Source organism: Ranitomeya imitator, chromosome 4 (assembly GCF_032444005.1).
Source record: "Ranitomeya imitator isolate aRanImi1 chromosome 4, aRanImi1.pri, whole genome shotgun sequence".
NCBI classification, from domain to species: Eukaryota; Metazoa; Chordata; class Amphibia; order Anura; family Dendrobatidae; genus Ranitomeya; species Ranitomeya imitator.
This window is the reverse complement of record NC_091285.1, coordinates 14414385-14434951: the sequence shown is the minus strand read 5'-3', so window position 1 is coordinate 14434951 and position 20567 is coordinate 14414385. Positions and strand designations below refer to the sequence as shown.

The 20567-nt window shown below is 44.4% G+C and overlaps 1 protein-coding gene across 1 annotated transcript; it reads right to left on the bottom strand.

Annotated features, from left to right (window-relative positions):
• Window positions 1-363: 363 nt before the first annotated feature.
• Window positions 364-14296, bottom strand: LOC138675127 (rho crystallin-like). Its single transcript, XM_069763117.1, is given in 10 exon segments — window positions 364-521; window positions 659-741; window positions 3159-3324; window positions 3392-3463; window positions 3465-3499; window positions 7768-7890; window positions 12196-12273; window positions 12385-12501; window positions 13727-13894; window positions 14179-14296. Coding segments are annotated over 10 exon segments (972 nt in total). The 5' UTR covers window positions 14266-14296; the 3' UTR covers window positions 364-478.
• Between the last annotated feature and the right edge of the window lie 6271 nt (window positions 14297-20567).

Sequence of the window (20567 nt, the reverse complement as noted above, 5' to 3'; positions counted from 1 at the left end):
AGATGACTCTGCTGACCCTGTTCTCTAGACATGAGATGACTCTGCTGATCATGTCCTCTAGAGTTGAGATGACTCGCCTAATAGATAGAAGCATGGCTCCCCCTGGCGGACTGGAGTGTGAAGTGTGTTTTGTGGTTGTGATATCTGGACAGAATATCTCCTTCATTGCCTTCAGACGTAACATCACTCCCCCCTGGTGGAAGAATAACATTACTGCAACGACCAGGACTCTGGGGCGCTGCATTATTATTATTATTATTATTATTATTATTAATAATAATAAATGAAATCTTGTGTTCTGTGTTCCATATTCTTTTGGTATGACGCCACAAACAAAAATAGAAATGAGAGAGCGTTTTTTTTGTTTTGTTTTTTTCTTGTTTTATTTAGTGGTCACATGATGAGATGTTATGACTTTGCCTTCAATATATAGAATTGGTTTTATTGAAAACTGCTGTTATAACCAGACACCCGCTCCTCAGTACTCATCATGGAAGGGATATTCAGGGTGATCTTTCATTCTGGAGAAAAAAAAGAACATAAAATAAATAAATAATAAAAAAAACAATAAATCATCATTATAAGAATCATCATGCTGTAGGTCTGTCATGGAAGATTTGTCCTGTTCTCTGGGACTCTCTAATAAGGGACAACTTACACTTTAAATGGTCCATAACGCAGGTTTTTATCCAGCTCTTCTAGAGCTTTCATGTCTTCAGACATCAGTTCAAAATCGAAAACCTGATAAAGAGAAGATGTCCGGTTAGTGTACAGGCGGGACGGCGGGGGAAGGGGCTTTATGGCAGCTGCTATGAAAAGTGTCCATAAATTGATAGCGTCTCCAGGAAAAATAGGGCCTGTTGTTCTGTTGGGAAAGGTAAGATGACTCTGCTGACCCCACCCTTTAATAGTAATGAGAGGACTCTGCTGACCCCACCCTTTAATAGTAATGAGAGGACTCTGCTGACCCCACCCTTTAATAGTAATGAGAGGACTCTGCTGACCCTTTCCTCTAATAATAACAAGATGACTCTGCAGACCTCACCCTCTAATAATAACGAGATGACTGTTGACCTCACCCTCTAATAATAAAGAGATGACTCTGTTGACTCTGTCCTCTAATAATAATGAGATAACTCTGCTGACCCCGCCCTCTAATAATAGTGAGATGACTCTGCTGACCCCACCCTTTAATAGTAACCAGAGGACTCTGCTGACCCTTTCCTCTAATAATAACAAGATGACTCTGCAGACCTCACCCTCTAATAATAACGAGATGACTCTGCAGACCTCACCCTCTAATAATAACGAGATGACTGTTGACCTCACCCTCTAATAATAAAGAGATGACTCTGTTGACTCTGTCCTCTAATAATAATGAGATAACTCTGCTGACCCCGCCCTCTAATAATAGTGAGATGACTCTGCTGACCCCACCCTTTAATAGTAACCAGAGGACTCTGCTGACCCTTTCCTCTAATAATAACAAGATGACTCTGCAGACCTCACCCTCTAATAATGACGAGATGACTCTGCTGACTCTGTCCTTTACTGATCATGAGATGACTCTACTGACCTGTCCTCTGATAATGAGATGACTCTGCTGACCCCACCCTCTAATAATAGTGAGATGACTCTGCTGACCCCACCCTCTAATAGTATTGAGAGAACTCTGCTGATCCTGTCCTCTAATGATAACAAGATGACTCTGCAGACCTCACCCTCTAATAATAACGAGATGACTCTGTTGACTGTCCTTTACTGATCATGAGATGACTCTACTGACCTGTCCTCTGATAATGAGATGACTCTGCTGACCCCACCCTCTAATAATAGTGAGATGACTCTGCTGACCCCACCCTCTAATAGTATTGAGAGGACTCTGCTGATCCTGTCCTCTAATGATAACAAGATGACTCCGCAGACCTCACCCTCTATTAATAACGAGATTACTCTGTTGACTCTGTCCTCTACTGATCATAAAATGACTCTGCAGGCCTCGTCTTTTAATAATAATGAGATGACTCCGCTGAACTCACCCTCTAATGATAATGAAGACCCCAAACTCTAATAATAATGAGGCAACTGTTCTGACTGCCACATCTAACAATTATCAGAAGTCTTGATCTACTATTGTCAGTCTGCTGGATTTCATCCCTTGAGCTTGTGTTCTCTAGTCGGCATCTCTCTGCTTTGAGCCACAGGAGACACACCTTTTCTTTTGGTGTATTGATTCTGCTCTTCTGGCTGCAGTCTGTGTAGCGTAACACAGGCGTATTCATTTGCCTGCCTTTCACCTTTTGGGTGCAGCTTCATATTCTGTCCCCCTGCTGGTGATAGTTTCATTTGAATGTTCTGACATTTTATGGATGATTGGAGCCAGTCTGTGTGTTTCCAGCGGAGGGTTATCGCTTTGCTGCTTCTTTGCTATACTTTGCACCTATCTTCTTTTTATCTTTAGGATGTAGGCAGTACATTTTTTAACAATACCTGCTTTATTCTTTATTTAGTACTTCGATATTTACTTTACTCACTCTGGGATCTTTCCTTTGTTCAGCACACTTTCCCTCTTGTGGGTAATTCACACTCTGCTCTGCGCTCTGATTCTTTAGGAGGAATGTGAAGCAACTTGATGACTTTTTAGGCAGTTTAGTTCCGAGTTGCCATCTTCTTGTCTGTGGTTAGGGCTTTCTCTGCTCTTAAATGAACCACTAGGGACTGTGGGGTCAGGATCTCTAGTCTGTACAGGAGTCGGAAGGGTCAGTTGCAGTTTTTTAGTATATTACTTGTTTTCCCAAGTGAGTGCTACACAGGCATAACACCTGACCTCTGATAGAGATTAATATGATTTTTCCATCCTCAGTCATTTGACCTTTAAAGATAATGACTGAGATGACTCTGCTGCCCCTGTTACAATCTACACAGCAAAGCTGAAAATTGAACCACATGACCTGTAGAAGCAGTACAGGTCAGCTTTGTGTGTGTGCCTCATAGGTTATGTAAAAAGTGGAATATTTCAGTATTTTTCTTTAGATTTGATCACATAAAAAACGATTAAATAAAAATAAACACCAAAATGTTTTTTTCTTCAAGATACATTTTTTAAAGATTTCCAGGCAATATTGCAGGATAATGAGAACATAGGATATGGTAGTTACCCCAAGGTTTTGTTTCAGGCGGGCTGCAGTGAAACTTTTGGCCAATACCACAATGCCCTTCTGGAGGATGTAGCGCATAGCGACCTCTGCTGGAGAACGGTTATATTTTGCTGCCACCTTGACCAGGACTGGGTCTTCAAGCAGCGCAGGAGCGCTCATGTCTACCCTATAAATGGCATAAATGTCAGTGATGATACACTGGGAAATAATGATATGTACGCCGTGACACTTACCAGTTCTTGTCTCGGTGGGACCCCAGCACGCTGTACGCCACCAGGACGATATCCTTGGATTTACAGTATGACAAGTTTACTCTGACTCAAATATACGTGACACTCCACCTGTCATCCATAGGACAATATTGTAAGTATTGGTCCTAATCATCAGTCCCATGTGTCCCATAAACAGCAAATGCAGATATGAGGGATTCCTGCTCCCCTCTATATATATGGCACATGTATGGAGATCATTATGTAGCCGTACTGAGCAGTGTAGCTGTGAATCCAGCACACAGGTGAAATAAAACACCTACTAGAAAGCAGCATCACTTTCTCATTTTGGTTTGTGACTATTTTTCACTCTTCTGTGTTTAAATCTGGGAGATGCAGTATGCTGAGAACTTTGATAATAGTAATTATATATTACATGATAAAGAATAAAATTAACTGTCACTTTAAAATGTGTGAGGCTGCTGATACCAGTCACAGCTATGGTTGTGGGTACACGGAGGCTCTCAGTGCTGTCCCTTTAAGAAGAAAAGATATTGTACAGAACAAACAGTGTGGTCACTTATAATTATTAGCGTTAATCATTAACTGGAAAGTTATAAAACGTTCTAAGTGCAAAAATACATAAAAGGCGACAAGTGTGTGCAGAGCAGAGCACATGTGCACACCGGGATATACGTACGTGTATATGTATCTGTCACTGGTCTGTACCCCCAGTGTCAGTGTCATTATCCTGTACCCCGAGTGTCATTATCCTGTACCCCGAGTGTCATTATCCTATTCCCCGAGTGTCATTATCCTATTCCCCGAGTGTCATTATCCTGTACCCCAAAAGTCATTATCCTGTACCCCAAGAGTCATTATCCTGTACCCCGAGTGTCATTATCCTGTACCCCGAGTGTCATTATCCTATTCCCCGGGTGTCATTATCCTGTACCCCGAGTGTCATTATCCTGTACCCTGAGTGTCATTATCCTGTACCCTGAGTGTCATTATCCTGTACCCCAAGAGTCATTATCCTATTCCCCGAGTGTCATTATCCTGTACCCCGAGTGTCATTATCCTGTACCCCGAGTGTCATTATCCTATTCCCCGAGTGTCATTATCCTGTACCCCGAGAGTCATTATCCTGTACCCTGAGTGTCATTATCCTGTACCCCGAGTGTCATTATCCTGTACCCTGAGTGTCATTATCCTGTACCCTGAGTGTCATTATCCTGTACCCCGAGTGTCATTATCCTGTTCCCCGAGTGTCATCATCCTATTCCCCGAGTGTCATTATCCTGTACCCCGAGTGTCATTATCCTGTACCCCGAGTGTCATTATCCTATTCCCCGAGTGTCATTATCCTGTACCCCGAGAGTCATTATCCTGTACCCCGAGTGTCATTATCCTATTCCCCGAGTGTCATTATCCTGTACCCCGAGTGTCATTATCCTATTCCCCGAGTGTCATTATCCTGTACCCCGAGTGTCATTATCCTATTCCCCGAGTGTCATCATCCTGTACCCCGAGTGTCATTATCCTATTCCCCGAGTGTCATTATCCTGTACCCCGAGTGTCATTATCCTATTCCCCGAGTTTGATTATCCTGTACCCCGAGTGTCATTATCCTGTTCCCCGAGTGTCATTATCCTATTCCCCGAGTGTCATCATCCTGTACCCCGAGTGTCATTATCCTATTCCCCGAGTGTCATTATCCTGTTCCCCGAGTGTCATTATCCTGTACCCCGAGTGTCAGTGTCATTATCCTGTACCCCGAGTGTCAGTGTCATTATCCTGTACCCCGAGTGTCAGTGTCATTATCCTGTACCCCGAGTGTCATTATCCTGTACCCCGAGTGTCATTATCCTGTTCCCCGAGTGTCATCATCCTGTACCCCGAGTGTCATTATCCTGTACCCCGAGTGTCATTATCCTGTACCCCGAGTGTCATTATCCTGTACCCCGAGTGTCATTATCCTGTACCCCGAGTGTCATTATCCTATTCCCCGAGTGTCATTATCCTGTACCCCGAGTGTCATCATCCTGTACCCCGAGTGTCATCATCCTGTACCCCGAGTGTCATTATCCTGTACCCCGAGTGTCATTATCCTGTTCCCCGAGTGTCAGTGTCATTATCCTGCACCCGAGTGTCAGTGTCATTATCCTGTACCCCGAGTGTCAGTGTCATTATCCTGTACCCCGAGTGTCAGTGTCATTATCCTGTACCCCGAGTGTCAGTGACATTATCCTGTACCCCAGTGTCAGCGTCATTATCCTGTACCCCGAGTGTCAGTGTCATTATCCTGTACCCCGAGTGTCAGTGTCATTATCCTGTACCCCGAGTGTCAGTGTCATTATCCTGTACCCCGAGTGTCAGTGACATTATCCTGTACCCCAGTGTCAGCGTCATTATCCTGTACCCCGAGTGTCAGTGTCATTATCCTGTACCCCGAGTGTCAGTGTCATTATCCTGTACCCCGAGTGTCAGTGTCATTATCCTATACCCCGAGTGTCAGTGTCATTATCCTGTACCCCGAGTGTCAGTGACATTATCCTGTACCCCAGTGTCAGCGTCATTATCCTGTACCCCGAGTGTCAGTGTCATTATCCTGTACCCCGAGTGTCAGTGTCATTATCCTGTACCCCGAGTGTCAGTGTCATTATCCTGCACCCGAGTGTCAGTGTCATTATCCTGTACCCCGAGTGTCAGTGTCATTATCCTGTACCCCGAGTGTCAGTGTCATTATCCTGTACCCCGAGTGTCAGTGACATTATCCTGTACCCCAGTGTCAGCGTCATTATCCTGTACCCCGAGTGTCAGTGTCATTATCCTGTACCCCGAGTGTCAGTGTCATTATCCTGTACCCCGAGTGTCAGTGTCATTATCCTGTACCCCGAGTGTCAGTGACATTATCCTGTACCCCAGTGTCAGCGTCATTATCCTGTACCCCGAGTGTCAGTGTCATTATCCTGTACCCCGAGTGTCAGTGTCATTATCCTGTACCCCGAGTGTCAGTGTCATTATCCTATACCCCGAGTGTCAGTGTCATTATCCTGTACCCCGAGTGTCAGTGACATTATCCTGTACCCCAGTGTCAGCGTCATTATCCTGTACCCCGAGTGTCAGTGTCATTATCCTGTACCCCGAGTGTCAGTGTCATTATCCTATACCCCGAGTGTCAGTGTCATTATCCTGTACCCCGAGTGTCAGTGTCATTATCCTGTACCCCGAGTGTCAGTGTCATTATCCTGTACCCCGAGTGTCAGTGTCATTATCCTGCACCCGAGTGTCAGTGTCATTATCCTGTACCCCGAGTGTCAGTGTCATTATCCTGTACCCCGAGTGTCAGTGACATTATCCTGTACCCCAGTGTCAGTGACATTATCCTGTACCCCAGTGTCAGCGTCATTATCCTGTACCCCGAGTGTCAGCGTCATTATCCTGTACCCCGAGTGTCAGTGTCATTATCCTGTACCCCGAGTGTCAGTGACATTATCCTGTACCCCAGTGTCAGTGTCATTATCCTGTACCCCGAGTGTCAGTGACATTATCCTGTACCCCAGTGTCAGCGTCATTATCCTGTACCCCGAGTGTCAGTGTCATTATCCTGTACCCCAGTGTCAGCGCCATTATCCTGTACCCCAGTGTCAGTGTCATTATCCTGTACCCCGAGTGTCAGTGTCATTATCCTGTACCCCGAGTGTCAGTGTCATTATCCTGTACCCCGAGTGTCAGCGTCATTATCCTGCACCCCCAGTGTCAGCGTCATTATCCTGCACCCCGAGTGTCAGCGTCATTATCCTGCACCCCGAGTGTCAGCGTCATTATCCTGTACCCCGAGTGTCAGCGTCATTATCCTGTACCCCGAGTGTCAGCGTCATTATCCTGTACCCCGAGTGTCAACGTCATTATCCTGTACCCCGAGTGTCAGCGTCATTATCCTGTACCCCGAGTGTCAGCGTCATTATCCTGTACCCCGAGTGTCAGCGTCATTATCCTGTACCCCGAGTGTCAGCGTCATTATCCTGTACCCCGAGTGTCAGCGTCATTATCCTGTACCCCGAGTGTCAGCGTCATTATCCTGTACCCCGAGTGTCAGCGTCATTATCCTGTACCCCGAGTGTCATTATCCTGTACCCTGAGTGTCAGTGTCATTATCCTGTACCCCGAGTGTCAGTGTCATTATCCTGTACCCCGAGTGTCATTATCCTGTACCCCGAGTGTCAGTGTCATTATCCTGTACCCCGAGTGTCATTATCCTGTACCCCGAGTGTCAGTATTCTGTACCCCGAGTGTCAGTGTCATAATCTTGTACCCCGAGTGTCATTATCCTGTACCCCGAGTGTCAGTATTCTGTACCCCGAGTGTCGGTGTCCTCTTCCTTCTCTGCGTCTTACCTGGTTACAGACCGGTTTGTACTTCAGTCCTGGTTTGCTCAGGAGACGTTCCAGTTGCCTCCTGTTGAAGTTGGAGACCCCGATGGACTTCACCAGACCGGCCTCCTTGCACGACTCTAGGACCTGCGGTCAGATTAGCATTCACTGGTGTGAGTGAGGCCGTCATGTGGAGGCTGCTTTCCTTACTATATATACAGGGCAGGACCGTGCTACATCTAAATCACAATAATACATATATACAGTGACATTTCAGAATAAGTTGTCATCAGGGCCGGACTGGGCCTAAGATTCAGCCCTGGCATTTGAAGGTACACGCCCACTTGTCTCATGGTGACTGTATAATATCTTTGTACACTAGGTTACAAGAAGTGAGGGGAGTGTAACATGACTATATAACATATAATCACAGCTGGATCCAGCTCAGTCCTATTTATTGCTTTTAGTTGCGGTACCAAGAAAAGCCGCTACTTTACCTCCATAACTGGATCTCGTAGATAATGAAGGGATGAGACGACCAAAGGCTGCGGAACCTCATTCTGATGCTCCATAAACTTTGCCTACAGCCACTTTTGGTTCCGCTGCGCAGCACGAGACCCAGTAACTGGATTTCGCCATGTCTGGGCTAGTAGTGGGGGTGTCTGATAGACATCTCTCCATTACTTACACCAGGGATTGATGGCAGCTGACATTACGCAGCCGACATCAACCCAAAAAAATCATTACACAGACCAGAATTAAATGCTCTGGCGGCTGAAAAAAGCAGTAGAGTTAGCGCAATTTCCAGGCGCCGGGTGCTAACTACAACTGTCATCATCCTTGCCTGGTCTCCCTGCGAAGCATTTCTGTTGTATTTACATGCGCTGATCTCAGGCCGCTGAAAGAGTGTGATCGACAATACTGAAGAATAAATACTGAGAAAGAATGAAGGGAACAGAACAATCAAAATTATATCAATCTATCCCCATACAGTATCATGTTATCAGCAGTACGTCTACAGTACAGTACGTCTCCTCTCAGCGCTGGCAGCAGGTCCTGTGTGAGCGGTCACGTGGTACCGCTCATTACAGTGATGAATATGCGCATATTCATCACTGTAATGAGCGGTACCACGTGACCGCTCACACAGAACCTGCTGCCACCGCTGAGAGGAGACATCGCGGGAGCTGGGTGAGTATTTCTCTGCAAGCAGGCGGGCGCACAGGGGATGGGAGGAGGGAGGTGACCCCCAAACTTTATTTTTAACACAAACAAAAAAAAAACCTTGATATTTCATCTCTTGTCTCCAGCAGGGCAGAAGAGATGAATGCTGCCTTCAGCACCACACGCAGTGGGGACAGCGCTTACTGTAGCGCTGTTTCTCCTGCGGGCGGTATGTGCACACGGAGGAGAGTGCACACTGTTCTCCGTGTGCACGTGTGCGGTGCACACGGACACAGATAACTCCAATACTGTTTTCTCCGGTACTGGAATTATCTGGACGTGTGAAACGGCATAAGTACTATTTTGTAACGGCATCTAGCCCAGGAAATCCTTTTGGGCCTAGTAGAATTTAGTGCTACTCAGCAGCGTACCCCACCCATGAAGCAAGCTACACCGCCTGTTTACCTAAGTACTATTTTTTAATGGCATCTGGCCCAGGAAATCCTTTTGGGCCTAGTAGCAATTTCTGCTACTCAGCAGAGTACCCCACCCCTGAAGCTAGCTATACGGCCTTCTTCCTTTCTCAATCTATCCCCTCGGCTCTGGGGTGTCCACTCTCCCTCCAGCTCTCTCCTTCTCACAGGTGGACTACCGCGTGTTTTCACACTGTGGCGAATCCTTTGGACCCATTCATAAGAAGTCGTCGAGGTAATGGATAATATGTGCCGCCTTACAAACGTCCATGATGACACATTCGAGGAAACAACTAAACGCCTCAAATAATGAGCAGGATATGGAGCACCCCATGGGCAAACAGCGATCTATGTAGTGTGCTCCTTCACAGAAGCAGCACAATGGGAGGACACTATTCGGAGGTAGTAACCGGAACGCCCCCTCAATGTCTGTTTTGGCCATTAGGGTGCCCCTTACCAACTTCTTGACCCACCTGATTGCCTCGTCAAAGGAGGTACAGTACATAGTACTGTACTTGGTTCCGCGTCGATGTTGTCGTTTACTGACCTGCTCCTTGGATATGATAAATGGTGGATTAGTCTGAATGTATTGGGTTCATTTTTTGGCACAACTCCCAACGGGGATACCACTACGTCTTCTAAGGAAAGTGTTCTGAATGGACCCGCCGCCATTCTACCTAACGATTTTTATTTTTTTTATTTTTTTTTTGTCAAGACGTCTGGGTGTTGGTAGAGTGAGTTTAGATTTTTACTCCAGCCTTTCTTGATTTTAGAAGGGCATGACATGCCTATATCTGAGTCTCCTCCTCCTTTTACTCCTCCACCTCTTTTCTTTTCGCATGACTATATGTATGACTTTTCCATGTGTTTGGTGTGTCTTCTGAGCAGTTTGTCAGCTTTTGTACACCTTTTAAGGTGTTTTCTATGTGTTTGTATGTGTTTGTGTTTGCCTGCCATTGGTTTCAATGGGGTTCGGCGGTGTTCGTCGAACGTTCGTGGAACATTCGTGGAACACGTCCCTGTTCGACGAACTGAACTGAACCCAAACACTAGGGAGGCGGCTCAACACTAAATACAACCCCCCATAGAATGTAATACAGCCCCCCATAGAATGTAATACAGCCCCCATAGAATGTAATACAGCCCCCATTGAATGTAATACAGCCCCCCATAGAATGTAATACAGCCCCCCATAGAATGTAATACAGCCCCCATAGAATGTAATACAGCCTCCCATAGAATGTAATACAGCCCCCCATAGAATGTAATACAGCCTCCAATAGAATGTAATACAGCCCCCCATAGAATGTAATACAGCCTCCCCATAGAATGTAATACAGCCCCCATAGAATGTAATACAGCCTCCCATAGAATGTAATACAGCCCCCCATAGAATGTAATACAGCCCCCCATAGAATGTAATACAGCCCCCCATAGAATTTAATACAGCCTCCCCATAGAATGTAATACAGCCACCATAGAATACAATAAAGCCCCCCATAGAATATAATACAGCCCCCCATAGAATGCAATGTAGCACCCCATAGAATATAATAAAGCCCCCCATAGAATATAATACAGCCCCCAATAGAATGTAATACAGCCCCCCATAGAACATAATAAAGCCCCCCATAGAATATAATACAGCCCCCCATAGAACATAATAAAGCCCCCCATAGAATATAATACAGCCCCCCATAGAATGTAATACAGCCCCCCATAGAATGCAATGTAGCGCCCCCGAATAGCCACACAATCCAGTTATCACTCATTGATATCTTAAAAAAAAACATACGATCCTCACCTTTCCTCTTGCCCCGCGCAGCACCCAGCTCCGGTCTCAGCAGTTGCAGCCTGCCCGCCCGGCACACAGCAGGTGCGCGATGATATGATGTCATCGCGCACCCGCAGTGTCAGAGGCAGACCGGGGAATGATGGGAGAGGGAGCGACAGCAGACGCTCTCTCCTCCATCGTTGCATTCAACTGTACCGGCATCGTAGACACCGGTATAGTTGAACGCGGCTGCGCTGGTGGGGGGGTGAGTCGGCACTGGCGGGGGTTGGGGGGGGGAGTCGGCACTGGCGGGGGTTGGGGGGGGTGAGTCGGCGCTGGCTGTTATGTGTGTATACATCAGGAGTATCACTATTTTTCACCATTTTTCATCAGTTTTCATCTCTGCAGGCTCTAGCTCTGGTTTTCAGTTGTCTCTGAGCTGGTGGGTGGAGACTAACTGCTGTGATGTCTCTCACATAGAGCAAAAAGAAAAAAAAGGGGTTTGGTACTATGTTAGCCAGTTGAAAAAAATATATATTATATTTTTACATACAGCACACATGCAGACATAAGAGATTTCTGCTGTCCTGTGTCTATCTAGCACACACAGCAGTATGAAGGACATTATACATCGGTACTGAGCAGTGTACCTGTGAATCCAGCTGAAGAGAGATGAAACACTTACTAGAAAGTAACAGCCCCTTTTCGGTTTGCTTTTTCCTCCCTCTTTCTCGCTCTTATCTTAGTAGCACTAGTGAGCAGAGAACTTTGATAATCTATGAGTTAAGAAATCTTAGAATCTTACTTCTTATCTTCTCATGTATATCAAACGCTTTGTGTGTCAGCTTTAATTGATCAATTTAACGTAAGCGACCCTTGACATTTCTCCTCACACGTAGTAACTCACTTATCATATAGACTATAAGCTCTTTCACCATATGTCAGAATCATATTATACTGCAATACCCGACTCAACCATACAGGCACGGGTGGCGCTGTTCTAAATAATAATTGATATAAAGGCTTCAATCAATAACGAACCTCCCAAGTAGCCAAGAAGTCGACGTCATCATAGATGAAAGGATTATCCGGGTTGCTGGGATCCTCGGCTCCTGTGGGCTGAAGAGCAGAAACCTCCACTCATTTCCTTAATCTTACCTGTTTTTCCACTTATAACCTGTAGGTGTCGCTATTATCAATTCTGTCAATAAATGTAAATTTGTCCCCTACCTTCAAAGAGAAAGGCCAGTGTATGACAAACAGGTCCAGGTAATCCAGCTGGAGATCTTGCAGAGATTTTTCTAGACCCTTGCGGACGAGTTCTGGTGCACAAAAAGTACACCAGAGCTAAAAAAAAAATAATAATAATAATAATAATTCTTAATAATTTATTACATTCATATAAGAATAAAAAAAACACTAATGAATTAAAGACGAAAAATGCAACATAAATACATAAAATAAATATTAAAAAATACAGAAATTAAAAATAAGTCTAATTAATAGTAATAGTTATAGCATAGTAAAAAAAAAAAGTAAAAAATTATCAACAAACAAAAGTAAAATGCAAACTAAAAAAATGAAGTAAAAGTATAAAAATTACGGTAAATAGAAAAAAATAAATACAAAAAAATAAAAAATAAAGTAAAAGTAAAAAATAAAAATAAATAAATACAAATAAAAAATAAGGTAAAAATAAAAAGGAAAAGACTAGGAATGAAAGAGTGAATGACATGAATGATTGAGTAATATGAATACTTGAGCATAGTAAAAAAAAATAATGTAAAAGTAAGAGATAAAGTAAAAAAAAAAAGTTATATATATATATAAAATAATAAAGTACAACTAAAAAACAAAGCAAAGATAAAAAAATAAAAACAGAGTAAAACAACAATGTAAAATAAAATTAAAAATAAGCAAAAATAAAGTTAAAAAGGGTAAAGGAAAAGACTCCATGAATGAAGACATGAATGAATGAGTAAGTGAATGAATACGTGATTTTAAAAATAAATAGTGAATGAAGTAAAAACGAAGGAAAAATAATAAATTGCTGAATGAATAAACGAAAGAACAAATGAATGAGTAAATGATTGAATGAATGAATGAACACATTAGTGTATAGTTATACGTATGATTAAAATTGAAGAATAAATATGAAAAAAAAAAGAATTCATAAATAATTCATTCAAATAAATGATTTCATTGAAGTATGAATGAAGAATTACTGGAATTGGGAGAAAGAAAAAAAGAGGAAAAAAAATTAAAAAAAGGTAAAAGTGAATGAATGAGGGATTTAATTACAGGATAAAGGATAAGTTAATACAAGATAAAAGATAAATTAATAAAAGAACAAAACAAAAAGTAGAGATAAATAATTTTATTGAAAAAAAAAGTAAAAAAAAGTGAAAATAATTTACTAAAAAAAAAACTAAATTAATTAATATATTAATTAATTAAGTAATGTATGAATGACTCATGAGTTATTGAATGAGCAAATAATTCAATATAAAAATCAATGCAGAAAGTATAGACAACCCCATTCGTATAGAGATGCGTCAGGTCTTCCCTTCACCTTCCCCATATAGAACACGTCCTCCCTCCTGACGACGCCGTCAGATATTTTGGCGCGGATGGCGTTCCCGATCTGAACTTCATTTCCGTAGATGTAAGCGCAATCAATGTGCCGGTAGCCAAGATCGATGGCCGTTTTTGTGGCCTCTTCTCCGAGAATTTTAGGGACCTAAGCAAAACATAAAAACATAATGAAGAAAAAAATAAATAAATAACTAAATAAAAATTGGACAATGAAATCATATAAAATAAATAAAAAGATAAAGAAATAAACAAAGACTCAGAAAACAAATATTTATATGAGATCCCAGACTTGTCACCTTCTGATACATATCAGATCAGATTGCTTTTATTAACTTCCCCCGTAAATTTGTTTTATTTTGCCATAAAATATGCTGCCAAACCGTAACACACATACAGCCGCCCCCTACGATCAGATACACTGTGACTTACATCAGGAGAGGCGTACGTGCCCAGTCCTATGATAGGCATGGTGTTCCCATCGTTCAGGGGGACGCGGGTGTCCTGTGTCAGGGCCATGCTGTCAGTGACCGGAAGCCTCACCTGGATATATAGGAACGGCAGTGAGCACTGTCAGCTGTGAGAGGGGATTATATATGATACTCTGAACCCTGCCTGACCGAGAAAAAAAGTGTATTGAAGCTGCAAAATCAGCAAGAAGAACATAGGAAAAGAGGAGAATGCAGGCGCCATAAAAAGAGCATCAGAGCAGGAATAAGACTCGTATTATCCACCAATAGGACTGATTCAATGACATGCAAATTATCAGTGTCATACCTACAGCACTAAACAGCTTCATAATATCACCACTAGGGGGAGCTCCCTGTATACAGAGATACATGATGAGATCCTGTATGCAGCCACCACTAGGGGGAGCTCCCTGTATACAGAGATACATGATAAGATCCTGTCTGCAGCCACCACTAGGGGGAGCTCCCTGTATATAGAGATACATGATAAGATCCTGTCTGCAGCCACCACTAGGGGGAGCTCCCTGTATACAGAGATACATGATAAGATCCTGTCTGCAGCCACCACTAGGGGGAGCTCCCTGTATACAGAGATACATGATAAGATCCTGTCTGCAGCCACCACTAGGGGGAGCTCCCTGTATACAGAGATACATGATAAGATCCTATCTGCAGTCACCACTAGGGGGAGCTCCCTGTATACAGAGATAATGATAAGATCCTGTCTGCAGTCACCACTAGGAGGAGCTCCCTGTATATAGAGATACATGATAAGATCCTGTCTGCAGCCACCACTAGGGGGAGCTCCCTGTATACAGAGATACATGATAAGATCCTGTCTGCAGCCACCACTAGGGGGAGCTCCCTGTATACAGAGATACATGATAAGATTCTGTCTGCAGTCACCACTAGGGGGAGCTCCCTGTATACAGAGATACATGATAAGATCCTGTCTGCAGTCACCACTAGGGGAGCTCCCTGTATACAGAGATACATGATAAGATCCTGTCTGCAGCCACCACTAGGGGGAGCTCCCTGTATACAGAGATACATGATAAGATCCTGTCTGCAGCCACCACTAGGGGGAGCTCCCTGTATACAGAGATACATGATAAGATCCTGTCTGCAGCCACCACTAGGGGGAGCTCCCTGTATACAGAGATAATGATAAGATCCTGTCTGCAGTCACCACTAGGAGGAGCTCCCTGTATATAGAGATACATGATAAGATCCTGTCTGCAGCCACCACTAGGGGGAGCTCCCTGTATACAGAGATACATGATAAGATCCTGTCTGCAACCACCACTAGGGGGAGCTCCCTGTATACAGAGATACATGATAAGATTCTGTCTGCAGCCACCACTAGGGGGAGCTCCCTGTATACAGAGATACATGATAAGATCCTGTCTGCAGTCACCACTAGGGGAGCTCCCTGTATACAGAGATACATGATAAGATCCTGTCTGCAGCCACCACTAGGGGGAGCTCCCTGTATACAGAGATACATGATAAGATCCTGTCTGCAGCCACCACTAGGGGGAGCTCCCTGTATACAGAGATACATGATAAGATCCTGTCTGCAGTCACCACTAGGGGGAGCTCCCTGTATACAGAGATACATGATAAGATCCTGTCTGCAGCCACCACTAGGGGGAGCTCCCTGTATACAAAGATACATGATAAGATTCTGTCTGCAGCCACCACTAGGGGGAGCTCCCTGTATACAGAGATACATGATAAGATCCTGTCTACAGCCACCACTAGGGGGAGCTCCCTGTATACAGAGATACATGATAAGATCCTGTCTGCAGCCACCACTAGGGGGAGCTCCCTGTATACAGAGATACATGATAAGATCCTGTCTGCGGCCACCACTAGGGGGAGCTTCCTGTATACAGAGATACATGATAAGATCCTGTCTGCAGCCACCACTAGGGGGAGCTCCCTGTATACAGAGATACATGATAAGATCCTGTCTGCAGTCACCACTAGGGGGAGCTTCCTGTATACAGAGATAAATGATAAGATCCTGTCTGCAGTCACCACTACGGGTAGCTCCCTGTATACAGAGATACATGATAAGATCCTGTCTGCAGCCACCACTAGGGGGAGCTCCCTGTATACAGAGATACATGATAAGATCCTGTCTGCAGTCACCACTAGGGGGAGCTCCCTGTATACAGAGATACATGACAAGATTCTGTCTGCAGCCACCACTAGGGGGAGCTCCCTGTATACAGAGATACATGATAAGATCCTGTCTGCAGTCACCACTAGGGGGAGCTCCCTGTATACAGAGATACATGATAAGATCCTGTCTGCAGTCACCACTAGGGGGAGCTTCCTGTATACAGAGATAAATGATAAGATCCTGTCTGCAGTCACCACTAGGGGTAGCTCCCTGTATACAGAGATACATGATAAGATCCTGTCTGCAGCCACCACTAGGGGGAGCTCCCTGTATACAGAGATACATGATAAGATCCTGTCTGCAGCCACCACTAGGGGGAGCTCCCTGTATACAGAGATACATGATAAGATCCTGTCTGCAGTCACCACTAGGGGGAGCTCCCTGTATACAGAGATACATGATAAGATCCTGTCTGCAGCCACCACTAGGGGGAGCTCCCTGTATACAGAGATACATGATAAGATCCTGTCTGCAGTCACCACTAGGGGGAGCTTCCTGTATACAGAGATAAATGATAAGATCCTGTCTGCAGTCACCACTAGGGGTAGCTCCCTGTATACAGAGATACATGATAAGATCCTGTCTGCAGCCACCACTAGGGGGAGCTCCCTGTATACAGAGATACATGATAAGATCCTGTCTGCAGTCACCACTAGGGGGAGCTCCCTGTATACAGAGATACATGATAAGATCCTGTCTGCAGCCACCACTAGGGGGAGCTCCCTGTATACAGAGATACATGATAAGATCCTGTCTGCAGTCACCACTAGGGGGAGCTTCCTGTATACAGAGATACATGATAAGATCCTGTCTGCAGCCACCACTAGGGGGAGCTCCCTGTATACAGAGATACATGATAAGATCCTGTCTGCAGTCACCACTAGGGGGAGCTCCCTGTATACAGAGATACATGATAAGATCCTGTCTGCAGCCACCACTAGGGGGAGCTCCCTGTATACAGAGATACATGATAAGATCCTGTCTGCAGTCACCACTAGGGGGAGCTTCCTGTATACAGAGATAAATGATAAGATCCTGTCTGCAGCCACCACTAGGGGGAGCTCCCTGTATACAGAGATACATGATAAGATCCTGTCTGCAGCCACCACTAGGGGGAGCTCCCTGTATACAGAGATACATGATAAGATCCTGTCTGCAGCCACCACTAGGGGGAGCTCCCTGTATACAGAGATACATGATAAGATCCTGTCTGCAGCCACCACTAGGGGGAGCTCCCTGTATACAGAGATACATGATAAGATCCTGTCTGCAGTCACCACTAGGGGTAGCTCCCTGTATACAGAGATACATGATAAGATCCTGTCTGCAGCCACCACTAGGGGGAGCTCCCTGTATACAGAGATACATGATAAGATCCTGTCTGCAGTCACCACTAGGGGGAGCTCCCGGTATACAGAGATACATGATAAGATCCTGTCTGCAGTCACCACTAGGGGGAGCTCCCTGTATACAGAGATACATGACAAGATTCTGTCTGCAGCCACCACTAGGGGGAGCTCCCTGTATACAGAGATACATGATAGGATCCTGTCTGCAGCCTCCACTAGGGGGAGCTCCCTGTATACAGAGATACATGATAAGATTGCACTCTGGCACCGCTCCAATCCATCCTACACTCTGCTGCCCGACTAATCCACCTGTCCCCCCTCTATTCCCCGGCCTCTCCCCTATGTCAAGCCCTTCACTGGCTTCCTATCGGCCAGAGACTCCAGTTCAAAACCCTAACTATGATATACAAAGCCATCCACAACCTGTCTCCTCCATACATCTGTGACATGGTCTCCTGGTACTCACCTACACGCAACCTTCGATCCTCACAAGATCTCCTTCTCTACTCCTCTCTTATCTCTTCTCCCCACAACCGCATACAAGACTTGTCCCGTGCTTCCCCCATACTCTGGAACTCTCTACCCCAACACATCAGACTCTCGCCTACCATAGAAACCTTCAAAAAGAACCTGAAGACTCACCTCTGCCTACAACCTGCAGTGATCCTCAACCTACAGTCATGGCCAAAATTTTTGAGAATGACACCAAAATTATATTTTCACATGATCTGCTGCCCTCTGGTTTTTATTAGTGTTTGTCTGATGTTTATATCACATACAGAAATATAATTGCAATCATATTATGAGGACCAATAGGTTATGTTGACAGTTAGAATGAGTTAATGCAGCAAGTCAATATTTGCAGTGTTGACCCTTCTTCTTCAAGACCTCTGCAAATCTCCCTGGCATGTCCTCAATCAACTTCTGGACCAAATCCTGACTGATAGCAGTCCATTCTTGCATAATCAATGCTTGCATTTTGCCAGAATTTGTTGGTTTTTGTTTGTCCACCCGTCTCTTGATGATTGACCACAAGTTCTCAATGGGATTAAGATCTGGGGAGTTTCCAGGCCATGGACCCAAAATCTCTATGTTTTGTTCCAAAAGCCATTTAGTTATCACCTTTACTTTATGGTAAGGTGCTCCATCATGCTGGAAAACGCATTGTTGGGTGCCAAACTGCTCTTGGACGGTTGGGAGAAGTTGCTCTTGGAGGAGATTCTGGTACCATTCTTTATTCATGGCTGTGTTTTTAGGCAAGACTGTGAGTGAGCCGATTCCCTTGGCTGAGAAGCAACCCCACACATGAATGGTTTCAGGATGCTTTACAGTTGGCATGAGACAAGACTGGTGGGAGCGCTCACCTCTTCTTCTCCGAATAAGCTGTTTTCCAGATGTCCCAAACAATCGAAAAGGGGATTCATCAAAGAAAATGACTTTGCCCCAGTCCTCAGCAGTCCACTCCCTGTACCTTTTGCAGAATATCAGTCGGTCCCTGATGTTTTTTCTGGAGAGAAATGGCTTCTTTGCTGCCCTCCTTGAAACCAGGCCTTGCTCAAAGAGTCTCCGCCTCACAGTGCGTGCAGAAGCACTCACACCAGCCTGCTGCCATTCCTGAGCAAGCTCGGCACTGCTGGTAGTCCGATCCCGCAGCTGAAATAGTTTTAAGATACGGTCCTGGCGCTTGCTGGTCTTTCTTGGGCGCCCTGGAGCCTTTTTGACAACAATGGAAGCTCTCTCCTTGAAGTTCTTGATGATGCGATAGATTGTTGACTGAGGTGCAATCTTTGTAGCTGCGATACTCTTCCCTGTTAGGCCATTTTTGTGCAGTGCAATGATGGCTGCACGTGTTTCTTTAGAGATAACCATGGTTAACTGAAGAGAAACAATGATACCAAGCACCAGCCTCCTTTTAAAGTGTCCAGTGATGTCATTCTTACTTAATCATGACTGATTGATCACCAGCCCTGTCCTCATCAACACCCACACCTGTGTTAATGGATCAATCACTAAAACGATGTTAGCTGCTCCTTTTAAGGCAGGACTGCAATGATGTTGAAATGTGTTTTGGGGGTTAAAGTTCATTTTCTGGGCAAATATTGACTTTGCAAGTACAGTAATTGCTGTTAAGCTGATCACTCTGACATTCAGGAGTATATGCAAATTGCCATTAGAAAAAATGAAGCAGTAGACTTTGGAAAAATTAATATTTGTCTCATTCTCAAAATTTTTGTCCATGACTGTACTGAACAGCGGCACAACCAGCTCTTCCCTCTCCTAGTGTACCCTCACCCACCCCCTGCAGACTGTGAGCCCTCGCGGGCAGGGTCCTCCCTCCTTATGTACTCGTGTGCCTTGTTATCTGCTCATGTTTAATGTATTTGTCTATATTTGCCCCGTATTCACATGTAAAGCGCCATGGAATAAATGGCGCTATAAAAATGTATAATAATAATAATAATAAGATTGACCTGCCATTATGATTCTCCAGGGAATTACGAGTTCATAGACACCAAACATGTCTAGGTTATTTTCAATTTAAATGGTGAAAAAAAATCCAAAATTCGAAAAAAAAATTGAGCTTTCCGAGACCTGTATTGTCCCCATCTTTTGGGATCTGGGGGTGGGTGAGGGCTTATTTTTTTGAGCGCTGAACTGACGTTCTTATTGACACCATTTTGGGGTAGATACGATGTTTTAATCGCCTGTTATTGCATTCTACTGCGATGTTTCGGCAACAAAAATAACGTAATTCTGGCGTTTTTATTATTTTTCTCTTTTACCAATTGGATTCATTATTTTTATATTTTG